This window comes from Aythya fuligula, chromosome 21, assembly GCF_009819795.1.
Source record: "Aythya fuligula isolate bAytFul2 chromosome 21, bAytFul2.pri, whole genome shotgun sequence".
Classification (NCBI taxonomy): Eukaryota; Metazoa; Chordata; class Aves; order Anseriformes; family Anatidae; genus Aythya; species Aythya fuligula.
Window position 1 is genome coordinate 2,972,596 of NC_045579.1, and position 17,376 is coordinate 2,989,971.

Genomic DNA, 17,376 nt, shown 5'->3' on the forward strand with positions numbered 1-17,376 from the left:
TATTCATCTGGATCTTCTCTAATATCCACTGGAATGTAGAGAATAATATTTTGGGTTCATGGTTAGCCTCGAAAACCTCAAAAAAGGGAACCATATTAAATCAGCCAGGACACAAACATGACAAATTTTAGAGCTGTCAATTACAAAAAATTGTTTTCTACTTGAAGAAAATAACTATTTAATCTACATTTTCCTTTCTAAAATAAAATGAACTATGTACAGCTAATGAAATAATGCTATTATTTAGACGTAATAGTTATAATCTAGGAAAAAAAAAAAAAAAAAAAAAAAGCTCCTGTAAAAGATTCCACTCCTTGATATATGTAAGGTTGATTTGAAAAGTTTGGTCCAATAAGGAGAGAAAGCAAACTACAATAATAAATATGCAGGAGGCTGGAGAAAAGCAAATCCTTGAAAATATGGGATGGGAAATTGAACACAGTTTTAAAACTAAAATCACATGGATAATTCACTGGCATTGTATGACTGATAATTTTAATCCAGTCACTCAGAAGTGGTGTTCAGTCATGTTCTCGACATGTGGCAAACCTGATCCCAAATTATCATCACAAGAAGTTTCAGAAGAAAAGTAAATGGCATATAGTTAGAAAAACATTTATTTTCAAAGCTAGCAAAGGTTTCTTCAGGGTATCACAGAAGGAAGGCCGTTCAGTGTAAAAGATAAAGCATTAAAAGTCGTAACTTTTTCAAAGCTGCAATGGTGATCCTTCAACTCTCAAAGCTGCCAAAGAAGAGATTAAAAACTTCAAAAAATAAATGTCTATACTCAGATGAGATTTCAAGTCTCTGTAGGAATGCTACATTTAACATGTTTATTTTAGAAGATAAGGAGTTATCTGATGAATTTATCAGTCAATCAGTGTATGATCTGTTATCTCCTTTAAACAGTTTTCATCCCCACATCTTGAACACCCAGAGGAAACTTCTTTTCTTCAGGAAGTAAGTCCTGAGGTAAATTGTCTTTGGCTTCCACTGAGATGTGAATTTCTGTTTCTTTTTTCATGGAGTTTTCTTCTTTTGAAAGGGGAATTTCTTCCCCGGTTGGAGAATAATAACGAATGTTTCCATAATCCATGCTAGTTGGACTAGCCTGTTCTGGGAACTGGGAACTGCAATCTGGATTACATACTTTAACAATACAAGTCACATTCACCTGTGTTCCTCCGTTACCAGAGTGTTCTGTTGAAGAGCAAAAAATCAGATTAAGCATGGAAGAATGCAGCGCAGAACAGGACAGTTGGATTTTTTTTTTATCTGGTTCTTTGACTTAAAAGTTAAAGTAGATACTAAATACCTTCTTGCTTCACTTAATTTAGGTAAACTGGCTCTACAACCTTTTAGTTTTTTGATGGTACCATAAAATCTAAGTATTATCCCAGTGATAAAGAAGCTGTAAAAATTAATACAGAGCTCTGGATCCCAGCCAAACCCCTATCCATTTGTTTCCATTTTGAATGCTTTAGACAATGTTCATTTCTTACTGCTCCCTTTGTCCATTTGTCCCACTTACAGATACCATCACTCTGATCCCCTAATCTGCAAATAACTTTTTCCTCCATTGAGCATGGTCTCTACCGTACCAGGCCAACAACTTAAAACAATCACTTTCTCTTTTCAAAGCTTACTAAATACTCTCTCTGCTGAAGCCAAATGCTCTCTCTGCTGAAGCCATGTTCAGCATAATGTTTTATCCTCTCATATAAACTTCTAAAAAGACTCATAACTGACAATCAAATTTCAAGAGGTTCTGGAACATTCTTTGAGAGACTCTTACCTGAACTTGCAGAGTTGTGTCTGTCTCCACAACTGTGAAGCTTACAACCTTCTGCAGCTGAATATTGCTGTGGCAATCTTTCTGTTTCTTTCTTTTCATTGTTCTTGTTATCTGTTACACTGACTCTTGCAGACCCAGCTGGATTATTCAGGGAGCTACTACTTGACCCAGGAGTTTCCAAGAGATGCTGCTCCTCCTGTTGACAGCTGCTGGAGCTTTGCGATCCTGTATTTCTTATCTTTTTGTCACACTGCTTCTCTGAAGGGGAAAAAGGCTGAAACAGTTGCAGAAAACTGCAAAACATTAATTATCTTTTTAACGAACACTAGCAAAGAACTGGTCAGTACTTGGGCAGCTAAAGAAACCACCAATAATCCCCATTTGTGTAGAGATGACTGTAAGTAAGACTCCTACTAGCTCATTAGGCATTCAACAAAATGAGCGTCATCGATTATAAAAAGTACATCTTACACTCTAAGCTTGGGGTTCAAACCACCCCTTTCTCACTCCAGTTGTCTTTCTGCTGTGTTTTTTTTTTTTTTTTTATACATGTAATTAGATAAAATTCCATGATTCTATGTTAAAGTGGAGAAGATGGAAAGAAATGAGTGACACTCACCGCATCTGCTTCTCTTGTTGGTGGCAAGTATGCAAGGGCTGCAAATGAGAAAAGATGGTTCATTAGGATCAAAATTTGTTTCAGTTGCAAAAGCTGCACTTCCAGCTAGCCTGAGTTTCTCTTTCAGCTAGTCTGTTCCTGGAGTGAACTCCAAATGCATGTTTAGTACATGTGATTTTAAATGTTGAAAGTTATACCGTGTTAAGTTTGTAAGCTACCTTGAATTTTGCCAGTGAGCAAAGAGAACCCTCTGCATAAATTAATATTTTTTCTAGTATAGGGTAATTGACAAAAGGTATAGGTAACAATAAACTATGGTTGTGACTGTTTAATGATAACTATAATATTTGATAATGCACAATATTTAAGTGAAGCACAAAACACTTAACAAGCTCCATCAGGAGCATAACTGTTTCCACAGTTGTCCAACTCCCCTGACACGTTGCATGTTTAGAAAGCTGTCTAAAATCTAAGGAACAAGAGAGATTTCAAGAGGATATTTGCCTTTGTGTAACCCTGTATTAAGCTGAAATTCACCTTGTGATTTAATAAAGACATTTTTACTCTAAATACACGTGGAATTCCTGGTGTATTTTTTAATTCTGATTTTCTGTGCCTGCAAAGCTTATGTGATCAAGCTGCTTTGCATGAGGTTTCTGGTAGTCTCTCTCCTTTTGACTTTTGAATCATTTGGCCAAATTTCACCCCCCAATGTAACAGAGGAATGGTGTCAAAAGTTCTTCAGAGTTTCATGATGCTATAAGGCTGCCAGCAAGTCAAGCAGGAATCTGTAAAGCATTGCCTTCTCCCCTTGAAAAAAAATATAAATGAACTTATATATTATTAGATGTCAATGAATCTACATATTGGTGATCCTTCATCCATAAGCAGCAACAAGAAAAGCTTCAGAGCCAGCTAGCACCTTCTAAGACATCAGTCAAATACTAGGCTCAAATTGGTAGAAAATGAGGTGACAATACTTACAAGAACTGTTCGGTTTTGCTTCATGAATCTTACCTTTTTTTTTTGAGATTAAACAGTATCCCAAAACAGTGATTAACAGGACCAATAACAATGGCCCTGTTACTGATCCTGAAAATAAAAGAGTAATAACAATTAAAAAAATGAAAACAACAACAACAAAAAACAGGTAAGTAATTTAGCAGGTCAGTCTGTCAAGGGATAAGATTAGAAAGAATCAGTTTTGTAGTTTCTTTCCATGGTTATAACAACTAAATTTATAAGTACCAGATATGTCTGAAATTCATATTTGAGGCCTCCATTGTTGAATACCAAAGTCTCATTTTCAGACTCCACCAAAATAAAATTGAATTTTCCTGTTCCAAAAACTGAGGACTGACTTTCGGCCTCAGTCACAAAAGGTATCTCACCAGCCTAAGAGCAGTTCATAAAATACAAGGCCAGGCAGTCCTGAATACTCCTAAATATACATGCCTTCTGGATAGACTATGAACAGGAGAGTATGTCCACACTTGTGAATGCTATAAGGATTCTCTTTCTTGGAAAAGGCTGCCAGAAGTCTCCAAAGACCTCTTTCCAGGAGGTTTATGAAGTCAAGCTTGCCTCAGCCCAGAACCTAAGACAACGTGGAATGCAGTGAGCAGGGCAGATGTACAGGTAAATATTATGCAACACAGGACAAGCAGTGTCATTGAATTAACTCAGCTGTTCTGAGGTTCTGTTTAAGTACAGGTAATTGGTTTTGGAAAGAAGCTGTCAACTACAGATAATCTTGCTTCCTAGCCAAACAGAAGTGACTTTAAATGAGTTAATAGCTCACCAATGATGTGAGACATGTCAGGTACAGAGTTTAGCATGACAGGTCGAGTTATTACGTCAGGTTTGTTGGAAGTTGAACTTTGGATTGGGAGCACGTTTACAGCAGTGTGAGGCAGAACTGTGGCATCTGCTCTTCCTGAGTCATGGCAAACAGTGTCGTTCATGCTGTTTCCTGGAACAGCCACTGATTTACAACTGCAAGAAACAAAAAGAGAAGTTAGAAAAGAAAGCAACCCTGTATACAGATAAAGACTGCTATTTGACAGAAACTCTGGCTTACACTGTGTGTGGTGTACAGTTGGTATTATAAGATTCCTCATCTGAAAAAGTGCCAGGAGGACAAGGTTTACATTCTGTATCTGTGCTATCCGTTCCTTTAAAGAAAGAGAACTCCAGTTAGTCATATAGTGAAAAACAAAAATGAATAATCAAATTGTGGTACAGATCCTGAAAGTGATACAGGGGCGGTATACAAAATACAGTCTGACTGTTGTGGGAGAGATTAATTTGAAACATTCCACCCACACACAAATCAGAAGATTAATTAACCGTTACTTTGGTACCCTTGATCGTCAAGGTTAAAACCTACCAAAACATTAAAATGTGGCACTACAGACAAAATGGAGATTTTTTCACTGGTCCCTAAGAGGCTGATCACCTATTGAATTCTGTTGGAGCTCTGTATCTTTTTAAGTGATTCTTAATTTCTTAATGATATTCAGTGTTCCACCTCATTGGATATTATTTATCATCTGAATTTTATCATCTACTAGAGATTCACTCTGCTGGGCAGCATAGAATCTTCATTACTTACTGTAAGCAAAATTCAACCGGATGCCCTGCTTCAAGGATTTAAACAGGAAACATGTGGTCCTGAATCTGACATGTATGGAAGAAATCACACAGCAGAGCAAAACAAAAGCACATTAAGTTGGATTGGGGAGTTTTATGGTATATAGCAATAAAAGATTGCAGAATTCTCTTCTTTTGGATATGCCTCTTGAGAATATTGTTGGTGTCTTTACTGTCTATGTGCTATGATAATTCTTGCACTAAAAAGAATGCAAAACTATAGCGAATTAAAAGACAATAAGCAATGTATTTTACCAAATGTAACTTAACAAGTTGGAAGCAGATTCAAAAGTATCAACAAACTATTTAAGCAATAAATAACCATCTTCATACACTAGATCTATTTTGTGTGTCGATTCTGAGAGTTGAGAATTAAATTACCTTGTTTGAAAACTCTGTAACCTTTTCCACATTTTTTATGCACTCTACATATCTGGCAGTTCTGGTATATTTTTGAAATACAGTACTCATTGCGTGGGCAAATACAGATTCTGTCCTGTGAATTAGTGCATGTTTGATTCTGTACAAATCCTGTTTTTAAAACAAGAATAAAACAAGATAATATTAGAAACACTTAAAATCAAAGTCTGCAATATGTCAAGTGAATATGAGGTGATGTTTGCATACCACAGACTAAAGACAATTTTGCAGTTTCAGGCTAGTATAACTTCATAACGCAAATACATTATGTGCCTCAACATCTACATTTTCAGAAGAGTTTTGTCTGTCTCTGTAGGAGATTCGAAATTTGCATTTGTGGAATTCACACTTGAAACTCTACTTGCAGCTGCAGGTACAGTATATAGTACCATAACCGTAAATATGCACATTTGTGTTACCTGTGCTCATCTCTACTTATGACATTTGTATATATTTTATTAATGTAGCACCTTACCTTCCAAGAATATAAGACTGGCATCACATTTTTAGGGCTTATAAAGAAAGAGGGAAGGGGTCCTTACAAGTCTATACCCTGTTTTTTGTTTTTTTCAAAATTTTACAAATAGCAAATGCATAAGAATGGAATTATACAAGTCCTAAACAAACATTATTTAAGAGTTTTCCTAGGAGAAAAGTCAAATTTAAACCAAGCCATCTCTTTGAGCAGGCAGTCAAAGACAAATGTCTTTTTCATAATTCAAGCCTACCTTTCCTGCAGGGTGGTGAGCAAGCAAAGCACTGAGGAGACCGATTCCAGATGGCGGTATATGTGTTAGGTATACAAGGACTGCACTTGGTGTCCACACTGTGACTGCAGCTCTCTGTCTTATACTGACCTATAGAAAACAAACAAACAGTGAAAGCATCTCATTGGAAAAGATCACTAAGGGCTGAGTAAAGTAAGTCTCTTTCTCAGCCATAGAAACATTTTCCCTTCATCATCACTATCAGGTTGGTAATGCATACCAAGAAAGTACTGCTTTAAAGGGGGACTGCATATATACACAGGGAAACTCTGACTTCTTTTATATTATTCATGCCTGATCAGTGGATTCCAACCATCTTCAAAACAAGACGGCCTCAGTCCTCAACAAAACACTTCAGCATATATTTAGATGCAGCTAACATGGTACATAAAACTAAGATTTTTACCCTATGTTTTGTGGTGAAACACACAGGATCGTGTTTCATGCTGAAAGTCAGGCACCTGCTAAAATGGTGTACTTCCTTTCAGGTAGCTGTAAGGAAGTTGTGGGGATCTGGGGGTAGATAACTAGTGATAAGACTAGAGGGAATGGCCTCAAGTTGCGCCAGGGAAGGTTTAGGTTGGAAATTAGGAGACATTTCTTCACAGAAAAAAATGGTCAGGCATGGGAATGGGTTGCCCAGAGAGGTGGTGGCATCACCATCACTTGGGGGTGTTCAAGGAAAGGTTGGATGTGGTGCCTGGGGACATGGTTTAGTGGGTGACATTGGTGGTAGGGAGATAGTTGGACCGCATGATCTTGGAGGGCTTTTCCAACATTGATGATTCTAATTTGGGTGTTGCCTTTACTGTTGTTAATAGCAGCAAATGAAGAAGGTGAAATAAAGTGACACAGTAAGCAGAGCTGAATTAGAACTTTAGCACTAGTCAATACTGAAAGGACATGAGCTGTAGCTCTTTAGAAATGCTCACTCTTCTTCCTTCACATTTTCAGTCAGTCCTAATATCATCAGCCAGTCTTAACACATCAAAGCAATGAATTTCTGAAGCTACTGGCACTACAAACAGTATCAAAAGCTGGTAAAGGTAGTTTCTCCAGGAACACTATGAGGTGAACAGTCAGGTTTTAGTGCTTTTTCCAGTAACTACCTGCTACTCCTCTTTCCACCAATGCTTCTCACCAAAACCAGAGTTTAGTGCAGTGTTGGCACTAAGTAAACATGAGCTCCAACATATCCTCTCTGGAGAAAGAAAAACACTTCAGTTGCCATTTCCTCCTTTCATGAAAGCAGGAAGAAGATAAAAGTCAATGCCTCATATCCTGTACAGAAGTATCCTGGAAGATATGCTTGGAAGGGGACATAATTAAGAAAAATCTCTGGAACTGCTTGGAGAATGTTTTCCAAAAGAAGTAGCCCTGGAGGCGAGCCATGGAAATTATTTCCCAAGACAGTTTTGCATGTATTTACTTGAAGCTAAAAATCCACCTCCCACATCCTGCTAATGATTTAAGCTCCAATCTTTGATAAATTACGGTAAAAAATAATTTTAATTACAAATTGTCGTATTTCCTCTACTATGTTTTTAACAAATGAAACTTGACAGATCTATCTAGACACTTACAGTTAATTCAAACAACTGTGTCTAGTTCAGCAAATACTAATTTCCTGCATAAACTTCCGGATCTCTCTGACAGGAACTCAGCACTTATGGAGACAAATTCTGTTTGCTCAGCATGTTGTGAGACAAAGACATTTTTTCTTCTGTGTCTAATGTAATTCTATAATGCCAATTTGTTGCAAAAATTCTACTATTAAAATATACTAATGGCATTACGATGCTCTAAAAAAAAAAAAAATTCTCTCCACTCTCCCTCTTTTCTGCAATGAACTTTTGCTAACAGAAGGTAAATTTTAAATAATTATCATAATAATTAAAGTATTTGTATTATATATAATGTAATATTAATAATTATCACTGGAGTGACATAACCTCAAAGCAGACAGTTTCTGTGGTCTTGTACATGGTCTCTGATAGTGGTCTGCAGTGTCTGATTTACAGTAAAAGACAACAATACTCCCTTAATGAGCAATTAGCGATTAACCTGCCCAGCAGCAAGCCCCTTATGTAAGTCATACGTCAAAGTACAGAAATTAAGCTATACCTTGTAAAATGGCAGTTTTACAATATATCTGTGGGCTTGGGTCTGCAATGATGTTTCGTATTTGTAATTTCATTAGTTAGCTGTCGCTCTTCTTTCTTTTTTTAAAACCAACTGTTCATTTAAAAATGCTTTTATCAAAACACCACGTAAAGCTGTGCTTACAAGAGCTCAGCAGCCTACATGGTCCTCCTGATAAGCCCCAGCCAAGTTAAACTTGTAACACAACTCCAGTTCTGATGAACAATATGTCTCTTCTTCAGATATTTTTACAGACAGAGTACTTTATTGTCTTCCAGCTAAGAGCCCATAGTAAAAGTAAAAAATCAATGCTCTTCAATAACCAACATGTACTATACTCATCTGAAAATTGTCTGAATTTGGTTGTGTAAAGTAACAGTTTAAATTATAAGCTACCTGGAGGGCACTGGCTGCAACATTTGTTAAGTCTTTCTTCATAGAATTCAGTTCTGGGGTCTCTGCATTGTGCAAACTGTGGCGTATAAGGCAATGAATAATCCTAGGAAAAATTGGAGAAAAACCATGAGTCACAAATCCATCCTGACCCTATAGCAGAGAGTCAAAAGAGACAAACACTTAAAGATCAGTGCACTTATAACCCCTTCCTTTCTGATCAGGTAGGCCTGATGAACTAGAAAGCAGCAGAGACCAAAAAACAGAAGAGCATGCAGCTTGTGACCTACCTGAGACCATTTAGCAGTTCATCTGTTTTTCAAAGATCTGCTTTCAATCCGTCACAATGAACAAAGTAATTTCTCCAGGTTTTATGTTCAAAACAATGCAATGGAACTATGGGATTAGCAGCATACTTGGTCACTACTGAATCCCCTAAAACAAAGGGCTACGTACCTGTTCTTCATTGGCATGACTTAAGCAACCTCTGAGAAAACACCAGAGTGAAACCTAAATTCTTACCTTTAGGTTTCCAGGGAGAACCACTGTCTGCAAAGTGGCTATGTGAATAGTCATAGGTCTATTTCCTATACACATTTAGAGCCAACTAAAAGATTGACTTTACCTCTTGTTATATTCCCCAGGCCTCCCAACCTGGTGGAGAAGGGAGCTGTGGGTCTAGCAATACTGCAATGCTTGAAGGAATCTTTCTGTTTTCATCAGTGGGTGTAAAGGACACATGATGCTAAACTGAATCTTCTATTGTGCTCAATGTTGATTGTGCACAATATTGATTGTGTTGATTGTGTTGAGGGCACAATGTTGATTGTGCCCTCACTTACACCCATGCAATATCCAGGCAAAATAATCCGTCCCTTCAGTGAAAGAACCTGTACCCCTTAAAGCTGTTTGACCAAAGGAAAGAGGAAAAATAAAAAATAAAAATAAAGCTTTTATAATTTCAAACACTTTGTGATTCCCTTTTTAAACGAGAAAGGTCTTGATGTTTTGAAAACGTCTCTGAAAAAAAAGCACATCTTCTTCTGAAAAGGAGCAACTGGCTACAAGTCTTTAAAAAAGAGTAATAAAAAACCTCTCTCATGGCAGTTTAAATGCATACGTAGCAGTCATAAAATACACTGTACCTAATTTTCAGCTCATATAGATCTGTATCAATGACTTCAATGAACAAGTGTCAAAATATTTGAGGAAGTGCCATCTCTTTTCAAAAGGAAATACATACTCACTGAATAAAAGAAAAAATCTAACGTTAGTATAAGCGTAGGAGTTTCCTGCCAGATCAGAAAGAAGGTGTTCAAAGAGCCTGTGACACTGCTCAATTGTCTGTAGTCTGAGGAGATTGTTCCATGTATAATCTACACACATTTAGAGAAGTACTTAAAAAAATATTAAAAAGAGAAATCAAAACAGGAACCAGCCATTTGGAGGCCAGTAATGAAAATATCCTTCCTCCTTACTGAGAAAACATGTTGATTACCTATTATATCTTCACATTACTGACAAAGTGGACTAACAATTCCCAGTTTCAACAACTGCTTTAAGGGAATCCACATTTTCTTATGCAGTTTGTGGAAATATTTTGCCTCTTATCTATCTGTATATCAGAAACAGGGCTTGATACGTCTATTCAATAGTCACTGTCAGAAGGAGCCTTTCCTGGGAATGTGAAGGCAGAGACAGGCCTTCTTAAGATTGAATACCCATTCCAGGAAAAAGGAAACCAAACTATTGAAGTAGAAATTTCACCACTCCTATTTAAACCACCGTGAACACTGGTAGCACTGACCAGAAACCAGGACAATTCTGATCTATTCTGTTGAGTCAGTTGAGTTGAAGACTCAAAACCAGAAAGACGGGACGGGTTTCGCCAGTACTTGCCCCATTTGCTCACAGATTAACAAGAAACTGACCAGTTGCGAAGTGATGAAGAAACTAGAAAAGACCTTTTCAGCAAGCTAGAAACCATGATGGGGTGGGGAAGAATGACACCAAACATTTATTTTTTTAAAAATCTCCTTAAACAGCAGAGCAGCTGAAGTTAGAAACACCTGCTGAGCGCAAGCTGCATCCTTCAAATACTGTTGTTTGCCTTCTGATGAGAAGAAAGACTGTTTTGCAGGAACCAGGCTGCAGCCACATACATCTCCAAAAAATACTTTGGCCTCCAGTTTTGCGTTTCAGTTAAGAAAGCTTATTTAAAGGGGGTTTGCATAAAGATTGAAGACTTTGAAGCAGAAACAGGAGGCTGGCTTCAACATTATCAGTTTCATCGTGATCAATGAGATTAATAATCATGAGTCAAAAAAAGAAAAATGAGTCTCTTCAATACCTTCTAGGTTCAGCGATAACTGTTAATGCTGAACTTGGTAACAGGCAACAAGTAGTAGAGGAACCACATTATTTGTAAGTGTAAGCTGACACTAAACTCTAACAAAGGAGAAGAAAACAGTTCTGCTCTCATCAATACTATTTTTAATTTTAGATCTTTTCTTGTTTATTAAGAGACAAAAGATCAAAGTGTTTATTAAGAGAAGTCAAAGTGCTGTAGTTGTGTTTTTGCCATCACTATGATCACCTTCATCAACACAAGCACTTGAGAGTCATTTTAAATAGTAAAACTCCAGTGAAAACACACAGACAGGGGAAAAAAAAAAAAAAAAAAAGGAAAGAAATACAAAAACCACATCACAAATTATCCTGCTGCTGCTGAGGCTTCCTGGCAAAAAAAAAAAAAAAAGAGAAAAAAAAGTGTTCTTATCTCATCCTCTGCATTGTCTGTTATAAACACTGCCTTGTGAGTTAATGACACAGGAAAACCTACTGGTTGATGGGTTCACATCTGTTTCTCTTAAGTTGTACTTGAAAGGATATCTCTGACCGATAAAATCTCCCTGAAAGTTTATCTGATGAGTTGTGCCTCTCAACAACATACAACTGACAATTTCTTGTCAAGTAGCCTTAAAGAACATTATGGGAAACCAAAAAAGACTCACCTAAATCAAATTTATATACATGCATGAGCTCAACTTGGCTTGTTCTGGAGCAAATCCAGTAATTTCAGTAGTTAATTCCCATGTAAGCTCATTTAACCAAACCTGTCAAAGTCAGTAGACAAATCCCCTACTCTGTCAGTGCAAGTGTAGGCCTCTTTCCAGGTGTAAATTTCTCCTAGCTTTCTTGGCTACCAGAAGACCCCACCTTTTCTAGGCATCTCCCCAGTTTCAGGCTGTGAGTTGGGCTGTGCAATATTTGCTGCTCAAAATGAAATTCTCTGGCATCCATACCCATTAGCTACTTCGGTCTGAAAAACTGATGAGTAAAGGGACCTGATTCTATCCCACAATCTTTATGGCTTATTACTGTTTGTATCTCTCATACCCATATTTTGTCTTCCGCTTTAACTGTGATTCTGTTCTGCAAGGAGATAAGCATGAAGGAAGTTAAGCTGGTGCTGCATCTTTTACATCATAGCCTTAGCATTTCTCAGAATTGGCAGCAGTGTCTAATAGCAACAGACTTAAGATATTTACACAGACAAAATGAACAATTTGGAAGGGGTTCATTAAATGATTAAAATAATTTCATTTGACCAGTGCAAGTAGAAGGCAAAATGCTTCATCTATCCAGCAGCAGAGGTACAGACGTTATTAAACATGTCTATTTCTATGCAAATCAATCAAATTAGGCAACATATCTTAGCACTTGGCTCTTGTGCTGGAATATCTGCATAAGAAGGATGAGTAATCCCTAATCACTCAAAGCAGAAATGAGTAAACTCTGTGCTTGCCCTTAACTACACTGCTCACTCAGGAGATTTTTTGCAATCTCTGTTTTAAGCAATAAGTTACCAACAGAAGTTACGTGCAGTAAGTTACCAACAGAAGTTACGTGCAGTAAGTCGATTACTCAAGATCCTCTCTCCAAGGGTCCCTGCACTTTTTGTCTCATTTTCCCATCTGTGCTACTGACATCCAGTAGATAAGTGACCTAATTTGTCACTGGAGGGGAGTGGATTAAAAGCAGCCTCCACACCAACTGAGAGGCTAGAATAGATTCTTCTCATTATGTATGTACGGTTGTTTCCAAGATTCCCTATTTCCTACCTACCAAGAGATAAAACTAGCAGAGTACATAACTGTCGTGTGGCTTTCAGGCCTGAAGCTGTATCTGTGCTGTGTGGAGCAGTTCAAGCGAAGGGAAAGGGCCTGAGGCCAGCACCCTCCCACAAAGGCAAGTCCAACTGTCAACTTCTCCCAGCATGTGCTAATGTAATGCATTCTCTATATGCTTAATACTAATTAGAATAAAATAATTTGTTTTACTTCCTGCCTTATAGTTTGTCCCTGAGTTCTTGGACTTCATCTATAATTAACTTAAGTAATTTCAATGCTGGAAGTAAAACAAGCTAATTGCATATATATATATATATATATTCATATACTTTTCAGTTTCACTCAAAGAAGTAATTTAAAACAAAGAGATTTAATCACATATTTTAATCCTGTCACATTTCTTTTATTGGTCTCCTTTTCATACAGTTGCCTTCAAACTCAAGCTGTCAAACAAAGGAGTCTGAACAGGAACCGTATCTGGTGTATAACAGTCTTTACGCAAATGAAACCACAATGAAGTCACCAAAGACTCTGACATAAAAATCTGTTGTTATGGAAAGGTCTCAGGGTACAGAGATATCATTTGCTAAGCCACCAAATCTCTGAAGACAGGAAAAAACAAAATTATATTTAAAATATTTGAACTGGTCATTTAGAGAATGAATTCAGCTGAAGATTAGAGTTGTCTTAGATAACAGCATTTCTCACCAAAATCAGTGGGAGTTGTATCAGGGCATCAGGCTAGACCAACAATACTGAAAGCATAACCTAATCTTAGAGCGGTATTTAAAAGAAGTTTTAAGATTAAGGTCCATTATATGAACTGCCCTCCCATATTACATCCAGCTTTATTTGTGTAAACCAGGAGTCCTTGCAGAGCCACAAGCAGATTGATGACCACAACCTTCCCCACCTCCTGAGAAAATAGTATCTTTTGGTTACTGTTAGGGATTTTCCACTTCACTGCCACTCACCACCATAATATGAGAACATCTTCCCAAAACGAGGTGGCAGTAGACAGTATAGGATATGGAAGTTATTCACAACACACAGAAATTATAGATGCAGGGCAGTTTGCAGGAAGACACAGTATCTCATGTGTTATATCCACACATCAATATCCATATATTTCCAGAATACCAGCTCTTATGTTTCAAAACTTCAAGCATATGCACCCAAAAGCTGTTCTGTTTTCCCAAATATTGCCCTAATAAAAGATATCAGCCACTAAATCAAGATCTGATACTTAAAGGTACTGTCAGAGCTAATGAGCCTTAAAATCTATACTTCTCCTGCAGAAAGCAAAGTTACACAGGCAAACAACGGGGAAGGCAAGTGGAATAACACATTGCAAGCCTGAGAATTTTCTTGGAATGGCATTGCTTGTATCACACGTGCCTTTTGCAGTGGCCTGTTAAGACTTGCAGTTACTATGAACTTTGATGCAACGACCACACATGAGGATATGTACAACAGAAAGGTGCAGGTCACCCATGGCCTCCTTAGCTTTGACCATAAAAAAGAATGGCATCTGAGCAGTCTGCCTTCAGCCCTTTATTTCAGGGGTTTTCCATAAGATCTTCTGTTACATTTATCCTTTTGCAACTCAGTGCACCTTCCACACACCAGCAGCATTCCTTTACAACCAGCCAGCAGCATCCAGAGGATGGCTTCCTCTGCACACATCAGCAGCTCCACCGCTCTGCAAAGGACAGTCATTTAGGGTTGAGGCTATTGAGAAAGTTTCAATTAAAAATATCTGATGACTGAGGTCTTCAAAATAGCAAAAAACACGTTCAGTTCCTGTGAGTAGCATGGAGAATTAGGCTAGAATATTTAAGATTAGTTAGGCTGAGGAAAATTAAGAAAGTGTGTGTCACTCAAGAGCTATTGCTTTACCAGTTTGTCTCCCTCAAAGCTAAACCAAGTTTTCTTTAACTGAGCACTTTTAAAAATTGATGTAACAGGCTTTTTTGTTGTGGTGGTGTGGCAGAGATGATGTGTTTGAAGCTACTAGGTTTGGTTTTCTAATTCATATATGGAGTTTGGTTTGTCAGGAGTCCAAGGACAATGCAAAAAGTGATGCTGAAACTTTCCTCCATGCTTTTTACCATTGTAAGATAGTGTTTAGGGTGTCAGAAAAATTAATTCCTTTTTAATACAAACCCTTTGTTGAGGCTGACAGCAAGAAGCATGACAAAACTTCACGCTTACATTTTGGTGATACTATCTGCCACAATCCTGAGGCTCTCCCTTCTTTATCTGCTTTAACCCATCCAGTCTAAAGTGTTTCACATGAATCATGTTCAAAATACTACCACTTACAACCAGGGGCTGAATTCAAAATGAAACGCAGATGAAAAAAAAGATGTACTATCAAACCCAATACAGCACCCAGTCCTCCTGAAAAGACAGCTCTGTAATTCCAGGTTCAATATACATTCTGACACCCTAACGTAGTTTCACTAAACATTTGTCTTAGGAAGGCTCAGTTAATATGATTAAACAAACATGTAAATAACACACACATCCCATGAAAAAGCAATGAAATGGACATCTCAGAATTATTTCCACATTTATCTTCACAGTCCAATAAACCTTAAAATCAGATAGAAAAACACTACCCATTACACCAGCACAGCATACACCCAAAGTCAAATAGATCCCATGAAACTTTTTGCTTTAAACAGTAACAGGATACTTTGAAGAACAGAATTCAGTAATTCAGCAAGATATAGAACAGTCACAGCTGCATCGCATCGGGTCTCAGCTGTAAATTAAAGGGCTTTTCTATGTAAATAAGGAATGTTTTAAAGGGATGCAGTAGAGCACAACAAGCTCTTCCTGTTTAAATAACGGTGTTAAATACAGACATACACTCCACGCTTGCCAGGACCCTCGCAATCTTTGCAAATCCTCAAACAAGCCTGAAAAAACAACACACTTCCAATGAAAACCCAGGAAAAAAACAGTTAGCCATCCCTTTGGGAACCCAGAAAAAAAACATCGACCTCGCCAAAGGGAGCAGGACGAGCTGGAAGGAAGTCCAAAAGCCCTGAGGCTCCCGAAGAACTGAGCAGCAGAGGGAGGCAGCTAGCTCACGGCACCGAGCTTGACAGCGAAAAGACGCCCGCTGGCGCCTTACCCTGCCCGCAGGATTGCGGGGGGACCCCGACCGGGCACCGGGGGCCCCCCACAAGCCCTCTGCAGCCCCTCCCGGAGCCCCCTGCACTCACCCGGCCGCCCACGGCTCGCAGGAGGGCGGCGAGCAGCAGCCAGCGCGGCCCCATCGCACCGACAGAGGCCGGCGGCGAGGCGGAGCTGGAGGTTCCCGGGGCACCCGCCCCCGGCTTCAGCATCGCACAGGGCTGCAGGGGTAAAAAGCCGCGGTCCCCGCCCTCGGAGCTGGAAGCTGTATCCTAGGGGAGGTCCTCAGCAAGCGCTGTGGGCTTATTTCTGCTCTGATTTAGGTTTAATTATTTATTAGCCCCCAAAATAGGAACTTACGTTTCGCAGCGTTCGTTCATGCTGCACCGCACCGCGTTCGCTACTGTCTTCTGCACGCTGCCAGGATGGTATTAAGAGGACTTAAATTCAGACCTGCTCCGCTCCTGAGAAAAACTGCACTTGACTAATAGCTTCTTCACTTTCAAACTGCTCGCCTGCAAAAAGATTTTTTTCTGCAACTGATCTGTGTACTGCAAGTATCAACAGCAATGAAACATTTACAGATCAGACACAAAAGCGTGGCTACAGGATAAAATCCATGGTGTTTTTAATTCAAAGGTCATCAGTGTTACTTAAGTATATCAAGTATAATACATTTAACAGGCTGCAATGCATATGACATGTGCAAAGCATTTAACACTTTTCAACATCCTTGTCTCTAAATTGGAGACGTATATTTGATGGAAGGACAACTCCAGGGGTGAGGAAGTGGCTGGATGGTCGCACTCAAAGAGTTGCAGTCAATGCCTCGGTGTCCAAGTGGAGATCAGTGATGAGTGGCAGTGCTCCTTGGGGTCAGCATCATGCCCAGCGCTGTTTTAACATCTTTGTTGGTGATGCAGACACTGGAATTGAGTGCATGGACTTGGGGCTGTTGGTTGATGAGAAGCTTGACATCAGCTGGCAACTTGCACTTGCAGCCCAGAGAGCCGACCGTATCCTGGGCTGCACAAAAAGCAGCGTGGGCAGAAGGGTGAGGGAGGGGATTGTCCCTCTCTGCTCTGCCCTTCTGAGACCCCACCTGGAGCCCTGCGTTCATCTCTGGGGCCCCCAGCACAAGGAGGGCATGGACCTGTTGGAGCAAGCCCAGAGGAGGCCACGAGGATGATCAGAGGCTGGAGCAACTCTGCTGCGGAGACAGATGGAGAGAGCTGGGGCTGTTCAGCCTGGAGCAGAGAAGGCTCTGGGAAGAACTTACAGTGGTCTTCTGGTGCCTAAAGGGGGCTT

General features: G+C 39.0%; 1 protein-coding gene across 1 annotated transcript; it reads right to left on the reverse strand.

The window, feature by feature from the left end:
• Positions 1-301: 301 nt before the first annotated feature.
• TNFRSF1B (TNF receptor superfamily member 1B) lies at positions 302-16,217 on the reverse strand. The gene is made up of 10 exons (XM_032201464.1): positions 16,158-16,217; positions 8,792-8,894; positions 6,215-6,343; positions 5,448-5,597; positions 4,495-4,588; positions 4,216-4,409; positions 3,432-3,506; positions 2,415-2,452; positions 1,796-2,069; positions 302-1,200 (listed from the first exon to the last, which is right to left on the reverse strand). Exons 1-10 carry the CDS (start codon positions 16,209-16,211, stop codon positions 902-904), a joined length of 1,410 nt encoding a protein of 469 aa, XP_032057355.1. The 5' UTR covers positions 16,212-16,217; the 3' UTR covers positions 302-901.
• Positions 16,218-17,376: the final 1,159 nt, after the last annotated feature.